The sequence below is a fragment of the Neomonachus schauinslandi genome, chromosome 1 (assembly GCF_002201575.2).
Source record: "Neomonachus schauinslandi chromosome 1, ASM220157v2, whole genome shotgun sequence".
NCBI classification, from domain to species: domain Eukaryota; kingdom Metazoa; phylum Chordata; class Mammalia; order Carnivora; family Phocidae; genus Neomonachus; species Neomonachus schauinslandi.
The window spans coordinates 110,926,144-110,943,949 of NC_058403.1; the positions used below are offsets into that span (position 1 = coordinate 110,926,144).

At 37.4% G+C, this 17,806-nt stretch overlaps 2 protein-coding genes across 6 annotated transcripts in view; both read right to left on the reverse strand.

The window, feature by feature from the left end:
• The window catches only part of RNF13 (ring finger protein 13), a 169,388-nt gene that overhangs the window by 106,839 nt on the left and 44,743 nt on the right, over window positions 1-17,806 (reverse strand). The window lies entirely within an intron of this gene.
• LOC110576739 (NFU1 iron-sulfur cluster scaffold homolog, mitochondrial-like) lies at window positions 16,511-17,537 on the reverse strand. The gene has a single exon (XM_044920298.1). The coding sequence runs from the start codon at window positions 17,095-17,097 to the stop codon at window positions 16,756-16,758; it is 342 nt and encodes a 113-aa protein (XP_044776233.1). The 5' UTR covers window positions 17,098-17,537; the 3' UTR covers window positions 16,511-16,755.

The following is a 17,806-nucleotide window of genomic DNA, read 5'->3' on the forward strand; positions in this document are numbered from 1 at the left end:
ATTACTTTAAGCACCTCATATAAGTGGAATCATAGGGTCCTTCTGTGTCCAGCAGGTTTCATTTTGCAAAATATCTTCAGGGTTCATTCATGTTATAACATGTATTAGAATTTCTTTTCTTTTTAAGGCAGGATGATATTCTATTGTGTGCATATACCACATTTTTTTAATCCACTAATCCACTGATGGATACTTTGGTTGTTTCTACTTTCTGGCTATTGTGAATAATGCTGTTATGAACATGGGTGTACGAATATCTGTTCAAGTTCTTGCTTTCATTTCTTTTGAGTATTCGCCCAGTAGTGGGATTGCTAGACCATATAGTAATTCTATATTTAATTTTTTGATGAACTGTCATACTGTTTTCCACAGTGGTTTTTCCATTTTAAGTTCCCACAAGCTATGCACAAGAGTTCCAATTTCTTCACATCCTTGTCCATATTTATGATTTTGTTTGATTATAGTCATCCTAACATATATGCAATACAGTTTTGATTTACATTTCCCTAACAATTAGTGATGCTGAGTATCTTTTCATGAGCTTGTTGGCCATTGTTTATCTTCTTTGGAGAAATGATTGTCCAAGTCCTGTGTGCATTTTTAAATCAGGTTAACTTATTTTTATTGAATCCTAGGAGCTCTTTATATATTCTGGATATCTGATATATGATTGAAAAATATTTTCCTTCATTCCATGGGTTGTCTTTAGGGTCTTTTGCCCTTTGATGAAAAAAGTTTTTAATTCTGATGAAGTCCAATCATCTGTTTTTTCTTTTGTTGCCTGTGCTTTCAATGCCCAGGAAATCATTGCCAAATCCAATGTCATGAAGCTTTTCCCTTATGTTTTCATCTAAGAGTTTTATATATTAGCTCTTACATTTAGGTCTTTGACTCAAATGTAAGGTCTTTAATTTTTTATATGGTATAAGAATCCAATTTTATTCTTTTGCATGTGGTGCATGTGGATATCTTGTTTTCCCAATACCATTTGTTGAAAGAACTATCCTTTCTTTGAATGGTCTTGGTACCCTTGTCAAAGTCATTTGACTTACATGTATTTATTTCTGAGCTATCTATGCTATTTTATTGGTCTTTGTGTCTGTTTATGTTAGCACCATCCTACTTTGATTACTGTAGCTTTGTAGTAAGTTTTTTTTTTTTAAGAGAGAGCAAGCATGCAGTGGGTGGGGAGGAGCAGAGGGAGAGGGAGAGAGAGACTGAATCTTAAGCTGAGTGTGGAGCCCAACATGCAGGACTGGATATCACAACCCTGAGATCATGACCTGAGCTGAAATCAAGAGTCAGATGCTTTAACCAACTGAGCCACCGAGGCGCCCTGTTTTGTAGGAAGTTTTAAAATCAGGAAGTAGGAGAGCTCTGACTTTGTTCTTTTTCAATATTATTTTGACTATTAGAGGTCCCTTGAGATTCCATATAGATTATAGGATGGATTTTTCTATTTCTGCAAAAAACATCATTGGGATTTTAATAGGAATTGTATCAAATTTATAGATTGCTTTGGGCAGTACTGACATCTTAACCATATTAAGTCTATCAATCCATGATAGGACTAACATCCATAGGATGTTTGTGTCTTTTAATTTCAGCAAAGTTTGGTAGTTTTCAGGGTATAGGTCTTTTGTCACTTTGGTTAAGTTTATCTCAAGTATTTTATTCTTTCTGATGCTCTCGTAAGTTGAATTGTTTTACTGATTTCCTTTTGGGATTGTTCGTTGTTAGTGTTTAGGAATGCAACTTATTTTTGCACGTTGATTTTGTATCCTGCAACTTTGCTGAATTCATTTATTAGTTCTAACAATTTTTTAGTGGAATCTGTATGGTTTTCTACATGTAAGATCATGTCATCTGCAAAGAGGTAATTTCACTTCTTCCTTTCTAATCTGAATGCCTTTTATTTCTCTTTCTTGCCTAATTGCTCTGGCCAGGATTCCCAGTACTATGATGAAAAGAAGTGGTATGGGGCACCTGGGGGGCTCAGTTGGTTAAGTGTCTAACTCTTAGTTTCGGCTCAAGTCGTGATCTAATAAGGGTCATAAGATTAAGCCCTGTGTCGGGCTCCACGTTCAGTGGAGTCTGCTTCCCCTGCTCCTCTCCCTCTGCCCCTCCCCCCACTCATGCTCTCCCTCTCTCAAATCTTAAAAAAAAAAAAAAAAAGTGGTGAAAGTGTGCATCCTTGTCTTATTCCTGATCTTGAAAGAAAAGCTTACAGTCTTTTGTCATTGAGTATACGTTGTTAAATGTGTTTTTTTAAATATATGCTCTTTATTATGGTGAGTCAGTTTACTTCTCTTTTTTTTTTAGTTTGTTGGGTGTTTTTATCATGAGAGGGTATTGGATTTTATTAAATGTGTTTTCTACATGAATTGAGATGATTGTGAGATTTTTTTTTCCCTACATTCTGTTAATGTATATTATATTTATTTTCATATATTGAACCATACTCCCATTCCAGGAATAAGTCCAGTTTAGTTATGGTGTATAATACTTTTAATGTGCTGTTGAAGTTGGTTTACTAGTACTTTGTTGACGATTTTTGCTTCGTTATATATAAGGGATATTGGAATGTAGTTTCTCTTGCTTGTGGGGTCTGACTTTAGTATCGGGCTAATGCTGCCATTATAGAATGTGTCAGGAAGTGCTCCTTTCTCTTCAGTTCTTTGGAAGAGTCTGAGAAGGATTGGTGTTAATTCTTCTTTAAATGTTTGGTAGACTTCATCAGTAAAGCCATTTGGTCCTTGGGATTTTATTTCCTAGGAGGTTTTTTATTATTAATTCAATTTCCTTACTAGTAATAGGTCTAATCAGTTTTACTATTTCTTTATGATTCAGTCTTGGTAGGTTGTATGTTTCTAGTTATTTGTCCATTTCTTCTAGGTTATCCAATTTTTACTCTACAGTTGTTCATAGTACACTCTTATAAACCTTTACATCTGTAATATAAGTAGTAACGTTATCTTTCTTTTGTGATTTTTAGTTATTGGAGTCCTCTTAGTCAAGTTAACAGTTTGTCAGTTTTGTTGAACTTTTTGAAGAACCAACTCTAGTTGTCACTGATTTTCTCTTTTTTTTTAAAGATTTTATTTATTTAGAGGCGCTTGGGTGGCTCGGTTGGTTAAGCATCGGCCTTTGGCTCAGGTCATGATCCCGGGGTCCTGGGATCAAGCCCTGCATCGGGCTCCCTGCTCAGCAGGAAGCCTGCTTCTCCCTCTCCCACTCCCCCTGCTTGTGTTCCTGCTCTCACTATCTCTCTGTCGAATAAATAAAATCTTAAAAAAAAAATTTTTTTATTTATTAGAGAGAGAAGAACGTATTTGAGCAGGGAGGGGCAGAGGGAGAAGGAGTGGAAGAGGGAGACAATCTCCAGCACACTCTTAAGCAGCAGACATTTAACCAACTGAGCCACCCAGGTGCCCCTAGCACTCCAATTTTTAAGGTTGTCATCCAAGGGACTAGCCCCCAAACCGCCTAGCTCTGAAAGCCAATAGGGCTTGTGTCCATGAGTCCCACACACCATAACAAAACCAGGTGCACCCAGCATGGCTACCATCTAGGACTCAATACAGAGGGTGCAGGCAAAAACACCCATCTCCCAGTCATTCCCTGGAAAAGGTTTGACTGCATGCTGTACATGAGGGTCCAACTTGTAACCAGCACACATCCGAGTGCTGATTTCAATCATCCCCAAGGCCCAAAGAGCTGGTGGGCACTTCCATTCTCCCTCTGGCTCACTCCAACAATAAAACCAAGTCTCCAGCTTCTCTCTAGAAGAAGTGTGCCCACACATCTAGCATCCCAATTTTTATGGCTGCCACATGAGGGACAGGACTAGCTCTGATAGCCACTGGGGCTTGGCATTCACAAGTTCTGGAGGACCATATTCAACAAAAAAGTAGTTTTTAACAGGTGTGGAAGCACTCACTATCCACTATTCCTCCCCACCCCTAGGGCTCAGCAGAGAGGATGCAAGCAAAAATACCCATCCCTGTCTTTCCCTAGAAGGGCTATGACTGCATACTTTCCCAGGTGATGCTTGAGGTTCTGGCTTGTAACCAGCCTGAATGTGGGAACTGACTAAGATCCTCCCAGAAGCTTGACAGATCTGGTGAGCACAACCCCTGCAGTCTACCTTCAGGTCACGTGAACAGTAAAACCAGCCTCCAGCCTCTCCCTGAAAAGAGGTTGTCCACACAACTAGCACTCCAACTGCCACCCCAGGGACTAACTTCCAAATCACCTAACTCTGGGATCTGATAGTGCTTGGCATCTCCTGAGTATCCTGGAACATACAAAACAATGAAATGACTCTAACTTGGAAACACAAGCATTTCCAGTGACTACTCCCGCTAGCTCAGCACAGAGTAAATAACCAAAAACACCCACCTTCCAGTTTCTCCCTAACAGGGACTAAACTGTGTATATAATATCCTGACTTCCCAGCTGCTGCCTGAAAGTCGAGTTTTCAATTAGCATGCATTGGAGAGCCACATTAAAGTAAGTAGATGGCATTATCTGGTAACTCAAATCCACAAGAATAAAGAGAATGAGAAATAATAAATAAGAAGGCTAACATAAACCATTATAAATATATACTTATTCTCCTTTCTTCTCTCAGGTGCATTAGTAAATATAAAATTATATGAAGTAATAATTAAAACAACGTATCATTGAGCTTATAACATATACTATACATACAAGTAATATAAAAGAGGAAACAAATAGAGCTATATTGGAATCATGTTTCTATATCTTACTGAAATTGACCTAGTATTCATCTGAAGTAAATTCTAATCATTAAAGATGTATATGGTAAGCCCTAGCAACCCCCAAGAGAATAATGCAAAATAATATAGTTTAAAAAAAATCAATAATGGGGCGCCCGGGTGGCTCAGTCGGTTAAGCGACTGCCTTCGGCTCAGGTCATGATCCTGGAGTCCCGGGATCGAGTCCCACATCGGGCTCCCTGCTCAGCGGGGGGTCTGCTTCTCCCTCTGACCCTCTTCCCTCTTGTGCTGTCTCTCGTTCTCTCTCTCAAATAAATAAATAAAATCTTTTAAAAAAAAATCAATAATGAATTAAAATGATACATTAGAAAATATTAACTTATTGCAAAGGAAAGCAATAAAAGGAAAAAAACGGACATGAAACACAGAAAACAAAAAGTAAAATGGCAAATGTAAATCCAACGTCAAGAATAACATTCATGTGGGGCACCTGGGTGGCACCCAGGGTCCTGGGATCAAGCCCTGCATCTGGCTCCCTGCTCCACGGGAAGCCTGCTTCTCCTTCTCCCACTCCCCCTGCTTATGTTCCCTCTCTCGCTGTCTCTCTGTCAAATAAATAAATAAAATCTTAAAAAAAAAAAATAACATTCATGTGAATGAATTAAATAATTCATTCAAAAGACAGATTGTCAAAATGGATTTTAAAAATGAAGCTCCAACTGTATGTCAAGTACAGGAAACACATAAATAGAATTACAAATGGTTTAAATGTAAAAGGATGAAATAGATATACAAACAGCCACCATATAAAAGCTGGAATGACTATACTAATACAAACAAAATAAATTTTAAAGCAAAAATACATTATCAGAAATAAGAACATTTTATAATGATGAAAAGGCCAATACGTCAGAAAGATATAACTATTATAAACATATAGGCACCAAAGTCCCAAATTACACATAGTAAAAAACTTACAAAATTGAAAAGAAAAACAGATAATTCAACAATAATATTGGAGCCTTCAATATCTTACTCTCAATACATACAACTTGTCAGATCAACCAGGAAACAGAAGACCTGAACAACACTGTAAGCCCACTAAAGCTAACACGCATCTGTTGAACATTTCATCCAACAACATCAAAGTATACATTCTTCTCAATTGCACATGGAACATTCTCCTGCATAGATCATATATGAGACCATAAAACAATGCTCAATAACTTCTGAAATCATTCAAAGTATGTTCTATGACCACACTGAAGTAAAACTGGAAATCAATAAAATTTGGGGAAACTCAGAAATAAGTACAGAGTAAACAACACATTCTTAAATAACCAATGAATCAAATAACTCACAAAAGAAATTACAAAATTATATTGAAAATGAAAAGAGAAACACAACATACCCTAATTAAGAGGATACAGTTAAAATTTCTGCTCAGTAGAAATTTATGCCTATAAATGCCTATATTAAAAAAAGAAGAAAAATGTCAAATCAATAACCTAACCCTTCCACTTTAAGACACTTGAAAAAGAAGAGCAAACTAATCCTAAAGCAAGCAAAAGGAAGAAAATAGTAAAGGCTAGAGTACAAATCAGTAAAATAGAAAAATAAAAAAGAAAATCAACAAACCCAAAAGTTGGTCCTTTGAAAATAAAAAAAAAAATCAACAAAATTTACAAATCTTCAGTTGGATTGACCAAGAAAGAAGACTCACATTAATAAAATCAGCAGTGAAAGAGGGAACATAACGAGCAACCTTACAGAGTAAGGGGAGTACTATAAACTATAGGCCAACAAACTAGATAAACTAGATGAAATGGACAATTTACTAGAAAAATACAGACACTACTAAAACTGACACAGAAGAGGGGCACCTGGGTGACTCAGTTGGTTAAGCAACTGCCTTCGGCTCAGGTCATGATCCCGGAGTGCCGGGATCGAGTCCCACATTGGGCTCCCTGCTCAGCAGGGAGTCTGCTTCTCCCTCTGACCCCACCCCCTCTTGGGCTCTCTCTATCTCACTCTCTCTCCCTCAAATAAATAAATAAAATCTTTAAAAAAAAAAAACTGACACAGAAGAAATAAAAAAATTTACATAGATCTGTAACAAGTAAAGAGATTAAAAAAAAAATCAATAAATTACCACCACAAATGGCCAGGCCCAGATGGCTTCCCTGGTATATTATAGAACACACAAGTAAGAATAAACACCAATCTTCCACATAATATTATGAAAAACAAAACAAAAAAGGAGGGAACACTTCCTAACTCTTTCTATAAAGCCAGCATTGCCATCGCACCAAAACTACACAAAGACACTGAAAGAAAAAAACTACAGACTAATATCTTTTATGAATATAGAAGTAAAAATCCTCACAAAAAAATACTAGCAAGTTAAATCCAACAATATATAAAAAGGATTACAGACCTCATCAAACTGGATTTATACCAGAAATGCAAGGTTGATTTATGACCACAAATCATTTAATTAATGTAATACACTACACATCAATAGAAGGACAAAAGTCACATCATCTTAAGAGATGCAGAAAAAAGTATTTGAAATAAATCAACACCCCCTGATTAAAAAACAACAACAAAAACAAACAAACAAAAAACACCCCCAACCAACTAGGAATAGAAGGATAGAAGGGGACTTTTTCACCCTAATGAAGGACATCTATAAAAATGCACAGCTAACATCATATTTAGTGATAGAAGACTGTATTCTTTGTCCCTAATGAACAAGATAAGAATGTCTGCTCTTGGGGTGCCTGGGTGGCTCAGGCAGTTAAGCAGCCGGCTCTTGATTTCATCTCAGGTCATAATCTCAGGGTCCTGGGATCAAGTTCTGCATCTGGCTCTGCTCAGCATAGAGACTATCTCCCTCTCCATCTGCCCCTCCCTCTGCTCACACACACTCTCTCCAATGAATAAATAAATTAAAAAAAAAAAGGCAGGGGGTATCTGCGTAGTACAGTCGGTTAAGCAACCGACTCTTGGTTTTGGCTCATGGTTCAGAAGATCAAGCCCCACACTCAGTGAGGAGTCTGCTTGAGTTTCTCTATCCTTCTCCCTCTGGTCCTCCCCGACCCCCCGCACACACTCTTTAAATAAATAAATAAATCTAAAGAAGAAAAGAATGTCTGCTCTTGACAATTCTATTCAGAAATGTCCTAAATGGGATTATTTGGGAATTTCTCATAAATGTATTTGCCTTTTCCTAATTATTTTAGACATTCATTGCTTCATGTCAAAGAAACATTTCAAATTTCAAAATAATAATAAAAAAAAATATTCTTCAATTTAAAAAATTTCCTGGCAGTGCTAGCCAGGGCAATTAGGCCAAAAAAAAAAAAGAGGAAAGATATAAAAAGCATTCAAATTGGAATGGAAGAAGTAAAATTAATCTATTTGATTTGCAGAGGGCATGAGTTTATACAGTTGACCCCTGAAAAACATGGCTTGAACTTCACAGGCCCACTTATACACAGATATTTCTTTTTTTTATACAGTATGGTACTATAAACGTATTTTCCCTTCCTTATGGTTTTCCTAATAATATTTTCTATTCCCTCTTACTTCACCGTATATTGTGTTATGTTTACTGTATATTAATTTTATGTATATAAATGTAATGCATATAACATACAAAATATGTGTTGATTGACTGTTTATATCATCACTGAGGCTTTTCTGGTCAATAGTATTAGTAATTAAGTTTTGGGAGAGTCAAAGTTATACATAGTTTTTTGACCATGTGGGGGTCAGTGCCTCTAAACCCACGTTGTTCAAAGGTCAATTGTACATAGAAAACCCTAAGAAATCCTCTAAAAAAAAAATTAAAACTAATAAACAAGTTCAGCAAGGTTACATGATACAAGATTAATGTACAAAAATCAACTATTTCTATATACTTTCAATGAGCTGACAAGTAAACTAGGAAAATACAATTTTTTGATACAATGGTATCAAAAGCAGGAATAAATTTAAGAAAAGAAGTGTAAGACTTGTACACTAAAAGCTACAACATTTTGTTAAAAGAAATTAAACAACCTTAAATAAATGGAAAGACCGTCTATTTTCATAGATAAGAAGACTTAATAGTGTTAAGATGCCAATACTCCCTAAATTAATCTACAATTTTGATACAATCTATATAAAAATCCCAGCTTGGTTTTTGCTTTTTTGTTTTTTGTTTGTCTTTGCAGAAATTGACAAGGTGATCCTAAAGTTTAAATGGAAATTCAAGGTATCCAAAATAGCCAAAATAATCTTGAACAGAAAAACAAAATTGGAGGATGCACACTTCCAATTTTAAAACTTACTACATAGCTATAATAATGTATACCGGCATACAGATAGATCAATGGAATAGAATATAAATTCTGGAAATAAACTTTCATATTTATGGTTGACTTTTTTTTTTTTTTTTTAAACAAGGGTGCCATGACAATGTAATGAAAGAATAGCTTTTCAACAACTGGTGGTGAGAAAACTGGATTATCCACATGCAAAAAAATTATGTTGAACCTCTACCTCCCATTAAACAGAAAAATTAACTCAAAATAAAGACCTAAATCTGAGAACTAAGTCAAAATAATCCTGGAAGAACACATACATAAATTTTCATGACTTTGGAGTAGGCGATGATTTCGTATATATGATACCAAATGCATAAACAACAGAAGAAACCATAGACAAACTGGACTTAATCAAAATTAAAACCTTTTGTACTTCAGAGGGCATCATCAAAAAAATGAAAAGACAAGGCAGAGAACAGGAGGAAGTATTTACAAATCATATATCTGACAAGGGACTTTTATCCAGAATACATAAAGAAATCTTACAACTCAGTAATAAAAATTCATAGAATCCAATTTTAAAATGAGCAAAGGCGGAGTTAAGACGGCAGAGGAGTAGGACCCTGAGCTTGTCTCATCCCTTGAACACAGCTAGATAGTTATCAAATTACTCTGAACACCCAAGAAGTCAATTGGAGGTCTGAGAAAACAAAAATTGCAATTCTGCAAGTAGAAAAGCAACCACCTTTTGGAAGGTAGGAGAAGCGGAAGTTCACTTGGAGGAGACATAGCTGTAGATGCCGCAGCAAGGAGGGAGCCTGATTACTGAGGCTACCACAAAATATTAGGAGGGACAGAGCGTGAAAATCTGAACTTTTAAATTTGCTACCGTGGGGGACATGCCTGGATTAAAGGTGCTCAGGTGGCGAAGAGGGGCAGAATCCCAGGAGTGACAGGGTGGTCTGAGGATCCCCTGGGTTGCAGGAAGAATGGATGGCACCAAGTTGCTGCACTGTTCCCAGGCACAGGAGCCAGGAAGCCAGCAGAGAGCAGCAGATCTTGGTGCTGGCTTTCTGCTATAAACTGCATACCGCCACTGGTCATGCGACTGCTTTCCTGGGACGGGCGACAAACGCAACGAGACCCTGCCCTGGAGGGAAGAGTGCTGGTCAGCCCCACAGGCATCCCTAAAATTTGGAGTTCTGAAACTCAGTCACACACCTGAGATAAACAGGCTCCACTGGGGCAGGGTGAATGCAGGGTTTAGATGGAAACTGGTAGAAACATTGATTGCTTTTCTGTGAGGGTTCACTAAAGAACAGGGGGAGAACTTTCAGCTCCAAGGTTAGACAGCAGGACACAGCCATTTTCATCCTGCCCATCAGGTCTGAAAGCCATCCGTGAGCAAAACAGCCCCACCTAGTGGAGACCAAGCAGCATACACCAAGCCCCACCCACCTGAGCACTGGAGAAGCATTTGGATTGAGTGCTGCAAAGTTTCAGTTCTAGGGAAAATAGGATCAAGTTTCTTTTTTACTTTTATTCTCTATTTCTTTTATTTTTACTGTTTCATTTTTCTTATATTTTCTAATTTATTTTTTAAATTTATACACACACACACACACACACACTTTTCAGATATAGTTTTATTTTTGTCTACTTTCATTTTATTTTGGGATCTAGATTCTTTTAACAAGCAGACCAAAACACACCCAGGAGCTAGGGGGTTTTTTTGGTTATCTTGTTTTGTATTTTTGTTTTTCTTGGGTTTTTTTCTTTTTGTTTTGTGCTTTGTTTTTGTTTGTTTTGGTTGTTCTTTTTTCTCTTTCTTCTTTTCTTTTCTGGACAAAACGACAAGACTGAGAAATTCACCCCAAAAGAAAAAACATGAGGTAGAACTCATGGCCAGGGATTTAATCAATACAGATATAAGTAAGATGTCTGAACTTAGAATTTAAAACAACGTTTATAAGGATATTAGCTGGGCTTGAAAAAGGCATAGAAGACACTAGAGAATCCCTTACCACAAAAATAAAATAACTAAAATCTAGTCAGGCCAAAATTAAAAATACTATAACCAAGTTGCAAACACAAATGGAGTCCACAAAAATAAGGATGGACGAAGTAGAGGAGCAAAGTATTACTATACAGAAGATAAAATTATGGAAAATCATGAAGCCAAAAAGAAGAGGGAAAGAAAAGTAATGGACCATGAAGGCAGACTTCAAGAACTCCATAACTTAGGGGGCGCCTGGGTGGCTCAGTCGTTAAGCCTCTGCCTTCGGCTCAGGTCATGATCCCAGGGTCCTGGGATCGAGCCCCACATTGGACTCCCTGCTCGGCGGGAAGCCTGCTTCTCCCTCTCCCACACCCCCTGCTTGTGTTCCCTCTCTTGCTGTGTCTCTGTCAAATAAATAAATAAAATCTTTAAAAAAAAAAAAAAAAGAACTCCATAACTTAGTAAAACATAATAACATGCGAATGATAGGAATCCCTGAAGATGAAGACAGAGATAAAGGCGCAGAAGATTTACTTCAACAAAGTATAGCTGAAAACTTCCCTAATCTGGGGAAGGACACAGCCATCAAAATCGAAGAAGCACAGAGAACTCCAGTTAAATTCAACAAAAGCCAGCCATCGCCAAGGCATATCATAGTCAAATTCACAAAATATACGGACAAGGAAAGAATTCTGAAAGTAGCAAGGGAAAAAAGGTCCTTAGCCTGTAAGGGAAGACAGATCAGGTTTGCAGCGGATCTGTACACAGAGAGCTGGCAGGCAAGAAAGAAGTGTAAGGAAATATTCAACATGCTGAATGGGAAAAATATGCAGCCAAGAATTCTTTATCCAGCAAGGCTGTCATTCAGAATAGAAAGAGAGATAAAGAGTTTCCCATACAAACAAAAACTAAAGGAATTTGTGACCACTAAAACGCCCTGCAAGAAAGTTTAAGGAGGATTCTTTGAGTGGAGGAAAAAAAAAGACCAAAAGCAACAAAGACTAGAAAGGACCAGAGAAAATCACCAGAAACTAACTCTACAGGTAACACAATGGCCCTAAATTCGTATTTCTCAATAAATCTGAATGTAAATGAACTAAATCCTCCAATCAAAAGACAAAGGGTATCAGAACGGATTAAAAAAAAAAGATCCATCTATATGCTGCCTATAAGAGACTCATTTTAGACCTAAACACAGCTGCAGATTGAAAGTGAGGGGATGAAGAACCATCACGCTAATGGATGTCAAAAGAGCCAGAGTAGCCATACTTATACCAGACAAACGAGATTTTAAAACAAAGACTGTAACAAGAGATGAAGAAGGGCATTATATCATAATTAAGGGATCTACCCATCAAGAAGATGTAACAACTGGGGCGCCTGGGTGGCTCAGTCGGTTAGGCAGCAGCCTTTGGCTCAGGGCATTATCCCAGGGTCCTGGGATCGAGCCCCACATCGGGCTCCCTGCTCCGCGGGAAGCCTGCTTCTCCCTCTCCCACTCCCCCTGCTTGTGTTCCTTCTCTCACTGTGTCTCTGTCAAATAAATAAAATCTTTAAAAAATAATAATAATAATGAAGCAGCAGAAAGAGAAATCAGGGAATTGATCCCATTTACAATTGCATCAAAAACAATAAGATACCTAGGACTAAATCTAATGAAAGAAGTAAAAGATCTATACTCTGAAACTATAGAACACTTATGAAAGCAATTGAAGAAGACACAAAGAAATGGAAAAGCATTCCATGCTCATGGACTGGAAGAACAATATTGTTAAAATGTCTACACTACCCAAAGCAATCCACACATTTTATGCAATCCCCATCAAAATACCACCAGCATTTTTTACAGAGCTAGAACAAACAATCCTAAAATGTGTACGGAATCACAAAAGACCTTGAATAGCCAACGCAATTCTGAAAAAGAAAAACAAAACTAGAGGCATCACGATTCCAGAATTTAAGCTCTATTACAAAGCTGTAGTGATGAAGACAGTATACTGGCACAAAAACAGACACATAGATCAATGGAACAGAATAGAGAACCTAGAAATAGACCACAACTACATGGTCAACTAATCTTTGACAAAACAGGAAAGATTATCCAATGGGAAAAAAGGCAGTCTCTTCAACAAATGGTGTTGGGAAAACTGGACAGCAACATGCAACAAAAGAATGAAACTGGACCACTTTCTTACACCATACACAAAAATAAATTCAAAATGGAAGAAAGACCTTAATGTGAGAAAGAAAACCATCAAATTCTTAGAGGAGAACACAGGCAGTAATCTCTTTAACATCGGCCACAGCAACTTCTTACTAGATACATCTCCTGAAGCAAGGGAAATAAAAGCAAAAATGAACTACTGGGACTTGATCAAGATAAAAAGCTTCTTCACAGTAAAGAAAACAATCAACAAAACTAAAAGACAGCCTATGGAATGGGAGAAGATATTTGTAAATAACATATCTGATAAAAGGTTAGTATCCAAAATCTCCAGAGAACTTATCAAACTCAAAACCCAAAAACAAATAACCCAGTTAAGAATGGGCAGAAGACATGATTAGACACTTTCAAAAAAAGCCATCCAGACGGCTGACAGACACATGAAAAGATGCTCAACATCATTCATCATCAGGGAAATACAAATCAAAACCACAATGAGAGACCACCTCATACCTGTCAGGATGGCTAAAATTAACAAGTCAGGAAACAGATCTTGGTGAGGATGCGGAGAAAGGAGAACCCTCTTACACTGTTTGTGGGAATGCAAACTGGTGCAGCCAGTCTGGAGAACAGTATGGAAATTCCTGAAAATGTTAATTTAGAACTACTCTATGACCCAGCAATTGCACTACTAGGTATTTACCCAAAGGATACAAAAATACAGATTCAAAGGGATACATGCAACCGGATCCTTATAGCAGCATTATCAACAATAGCCAAACTATGGAGAGAACCCAAATATCCATCAGCTGATGAATGAAGAAGATGTGGTGTGTGTATATACACACACACACACACACACACACACACACACAGAGGAATATTACTCAGCCATCAAAATGAATGAGATCTTGCCATTTGCAAGTACATGGATGGAGCTACAGGGTATTATGCTGAGTAAGATAAGTCAGTCAGAGAAAGATAAATACTATATGATCTCTCTCATACGTGGAATTTAAGAAAGAAAACAGATGAACATATGGGAAGGGGGAAAAGATGAAAAGTAGAGAGGGAAACAAGCCATAAGAGACTCTTACCAATAGAGAATAAATAGGGTTGATGGAGGGAGTTGGGTGGGAGAGGGGCTAGATGGGTGATGGGTATTAGGAGGGCACTTATGATGAACACTGGGTGTTGTATGTGATGAATCACTGAATTCTACTCCAGAAACCAATATGCACCATATGTTAACCACCTAAAATTATAAATAAATAAATAGATAGATAGATAAAATAGGCAACAGATTTGAATGGACATTTCTTCAAAAAGATATATGACTGGCCAATAAGCACATGAAAAGATGCTCAATATCACTAATGATTAGGGAAATGCAAATCACAACCACATTTTGATTTAGTGGGTGTGAAGTGCTATCACACTCTAGAATGTCTATTAAAAAAAAAGATTAAGAACAAGTCTTGACAAAGAAATGGGAGGACTTAAAAACTACACACACTGCTGGTGGGAGTTGAAAATGACGCACCCACTTTGGAGCAATCTGGCAGTTTCTTACGGGGTTACAGAGTTACCATATGACCCAACAATTCTACCCTTAAGTATATACTCAAGAGAAAAAAGGGGCACTTGGGCAGCTCAGTTGGTTGAGCGTCTAACTCTTGATTTTGGCTCAGGTCATGGTCTCAGGGTCATGGGATCAAGCCCCACAACAGGCTCTACACTCAGCAGGATGTCTGCTTCTCTCCCTCTCCCTCTGCCCCTCCTCCCACTTGTGCTTGCTCTCTCTAAAAATAAATGGGTGAATCCTTGAGAGAAATAAAAACAGACATAAAAACATGCACACTGATGTTCATAACAGAATTATCCATAATATTCAAAAAATAAAAATGCCCAAATGTCCATCAACTGATGCAGAGGTAAACAAAATCTGGTATACGCATACAACAGATTAGTTGCCATCAAAAGGAACAAAGTACTGATATATGCTACAAAACAAATGAACCTTAAAGAACTGCTAAGTGAAAGAAGCCAGAAACAAAAAGCTACATATTATATGATCCCATTTATAAATGAAATGTCTAGAATAGGCAACTCTATAGAGACAAAAAATAAATAATTGCTTAGGGTTGGAACTGGAGGGGTTGCGAAGAAATGGAGAATGACTGCCAATGGGTATGGGGTTTCTTTTGCGGGGGAGGAGAATGTTCTAAAATTGATTGTGATGGTAACTGCCAACTCTGAATATACTAAAAGCCACTGAAAGATACACTTTAAATGGATGAACGCATGGTATGTGAATTATATCTCAATAAAGTTGTTACAAAAAAAAAAAACACACGGGGTGCTTGGCTGGCTCAGTCAGAAGAACATGCAACCTTTGATCCTAGGGTCATGAGTTTGAGCCCCAAAATGGGTGTAGAGATTACTTAAAAATACAGCAAACTTAAAAAAAAATGAGGGCATGAGGCTGGTCAATGAACTAGATGGTTTTTAGTATAACTTCAGGTTGTATCTTAAATATTCCTGTTTTTACTATTAATGTTGTTGGTTAAATTCTTACCCAAAAAAGTATTATCTGTTGAATATATATGTATTACCTAATACAAGGTCATCTAGAAACACTTGTTTCAGGAATGTTCTTGAAGGGGATAGCCTTTTTGCGCAGGCTCCAGTGCACTGTAACTAGTATTATTTTTGCAGACAACAAGAAAACAAAAGTTTTTATCTTATGGAGATTTTTTTGGTTTTGTTTTTCTTTTTCTATTTTGTTTCCTAGATCACACTGGTAAGTGGAAATATATTCCAAATGCCTATCTGATCACCTCTTGGTTTTAGAATACTGGCTGTCCCATCTAAATATAATTTAACTTGTTAAATATCTACTATACCTTTCTTTATATGATCAAAATAAGATTAACTTGATTGCAAATAGAATTTCACATTTATATGTAAATTAACAAATGTCTTCTCCCTAAGTTTACCCCTTCACAGTAATCTGCAGACATAATAGCTTACTAATGAAGGGGGGGGCGGGGGGTAATAAATCATGGTGTCCAGGATAAAGCTTGGAAAGGAGATGAATAATTCCCTTTTCACTCAAATTCATGTTGAAATAGTTAAATAGGGCGCCTGGGTGGCTCAGTCGGTTAAGCGGCTGCCTTCGGCTCAGGTCATGATCCCAGGGTCCTGGGATCGAGTCCCACATCGGGCTCCCCGCTCTGCGGGGAGCCTGCTTCTCCCTCTCCCTCTGCCTACTTGTGTTCTCTATCTCTCTGTCAAATAAATAAATAAAATCTTTAAAAAAAAAAAAAGAAATAGTTAAATAAAGAGATATTGTAACAGATCAGGTTGACAATCCTTTGGTTTTTCTTTTTTCTTTTTTTTTTTTTTTTATATATCAGTCTCCAAAAAAGGGGCATATTTTATTAATCCTCAAGTTCCTTAGCAGATTAATAATAAAAGCTTGGTATATATTATCAATAAGTCCAACTGCTGGGCCCAAAGAAAATTCTAATTACTTTAAGGTGAGTTTGCTTCTTTTTCATCTGATTCATCATCCATAACCTGTTCTACACCCTCTACTTCTGGAATATAAAATTGCAGCATGTTCTGAATTCCATTTTTCAGAGTAATGATTGAACTGGGGCAGCTGGTACAAGAACCTTGGAGTTTCAGCTGTACAATGCCATCTTCAAAGCCTTTATAGATAACGTCTCCTCCATCTTCCTGCACAGTTGGCCATATTCTAGTATCTAACAATTCCTTAATCATTGCCACAACTTCATCATCTTCTTCAGATCCTGCTTCTCCTGAAGATGTTTCCTCAGTAACTAAGGGTAAGCCAGAAGCAAAGAAATCCATGATTGTTGCATAAATATCTGGTTTCAGTAAATTCCAGTCTAACTCTTCACTTTCCTACTTTGTAACAGTGATGAAATCTGGTCCAAAAAAGACACTTTTTACTCCTTCAATTCTAAATAACTGCCTAGCCAGAGGGGAGCGAAATGCTGCAGCTGGTGTGGGAAAATCCATGGTCCTTGTCTCAAGAACTGGTTTTCCTGGAATAAACTTTAAACTGTTGGGATTGGGGGTATCTTGTGTTTGAATAAACATGTGTCTCACTGTGTTATATAAGGTTGTAGGCAGTAGGAAAAGTGGTCTTTGTACGAACTGATGCAGAAGCTGTTTCCTAATGATGTATGGATTCATCATAGGACAGAATCGCCTACGCAGCCCTGCGGCAACAGCCGCAGCTCCCCAGCCCAGCCGGGCCGCCGCTGCCATCTTAGTCCCAGGGCGCCGCAGTGAATCCTTTGGTTTTTCTATTATCAAATCTAATTCCTAAAAACAACATAATTGATAAAGATTTAAAGATTATTGCCTTGAGTTTTAACACAAAACTAGTTGTTTGTCAGGATTCTGACTTTCTGATATTCAAGCTCTATGAAGAAAAGACATCTGTTATGTGCTTCCCATTCAGCACACACAGATAATGCGTCACTCCATAGACCATATCTTGACATTTTAAAAAACAAAATGACTGTGCCCTCTGGTGGACAATGCCTTTTAG

Bases quoted from the DNA above. Each gene is read 5' to 3' on its own strand.
- LOC110576739 (XM_044920298.1), bottom strand. From the start codon at position 17,097: ATGGATTTCTTTGCTTCTGGCTTACCCTTAGTTACTGAGGAAACATCT.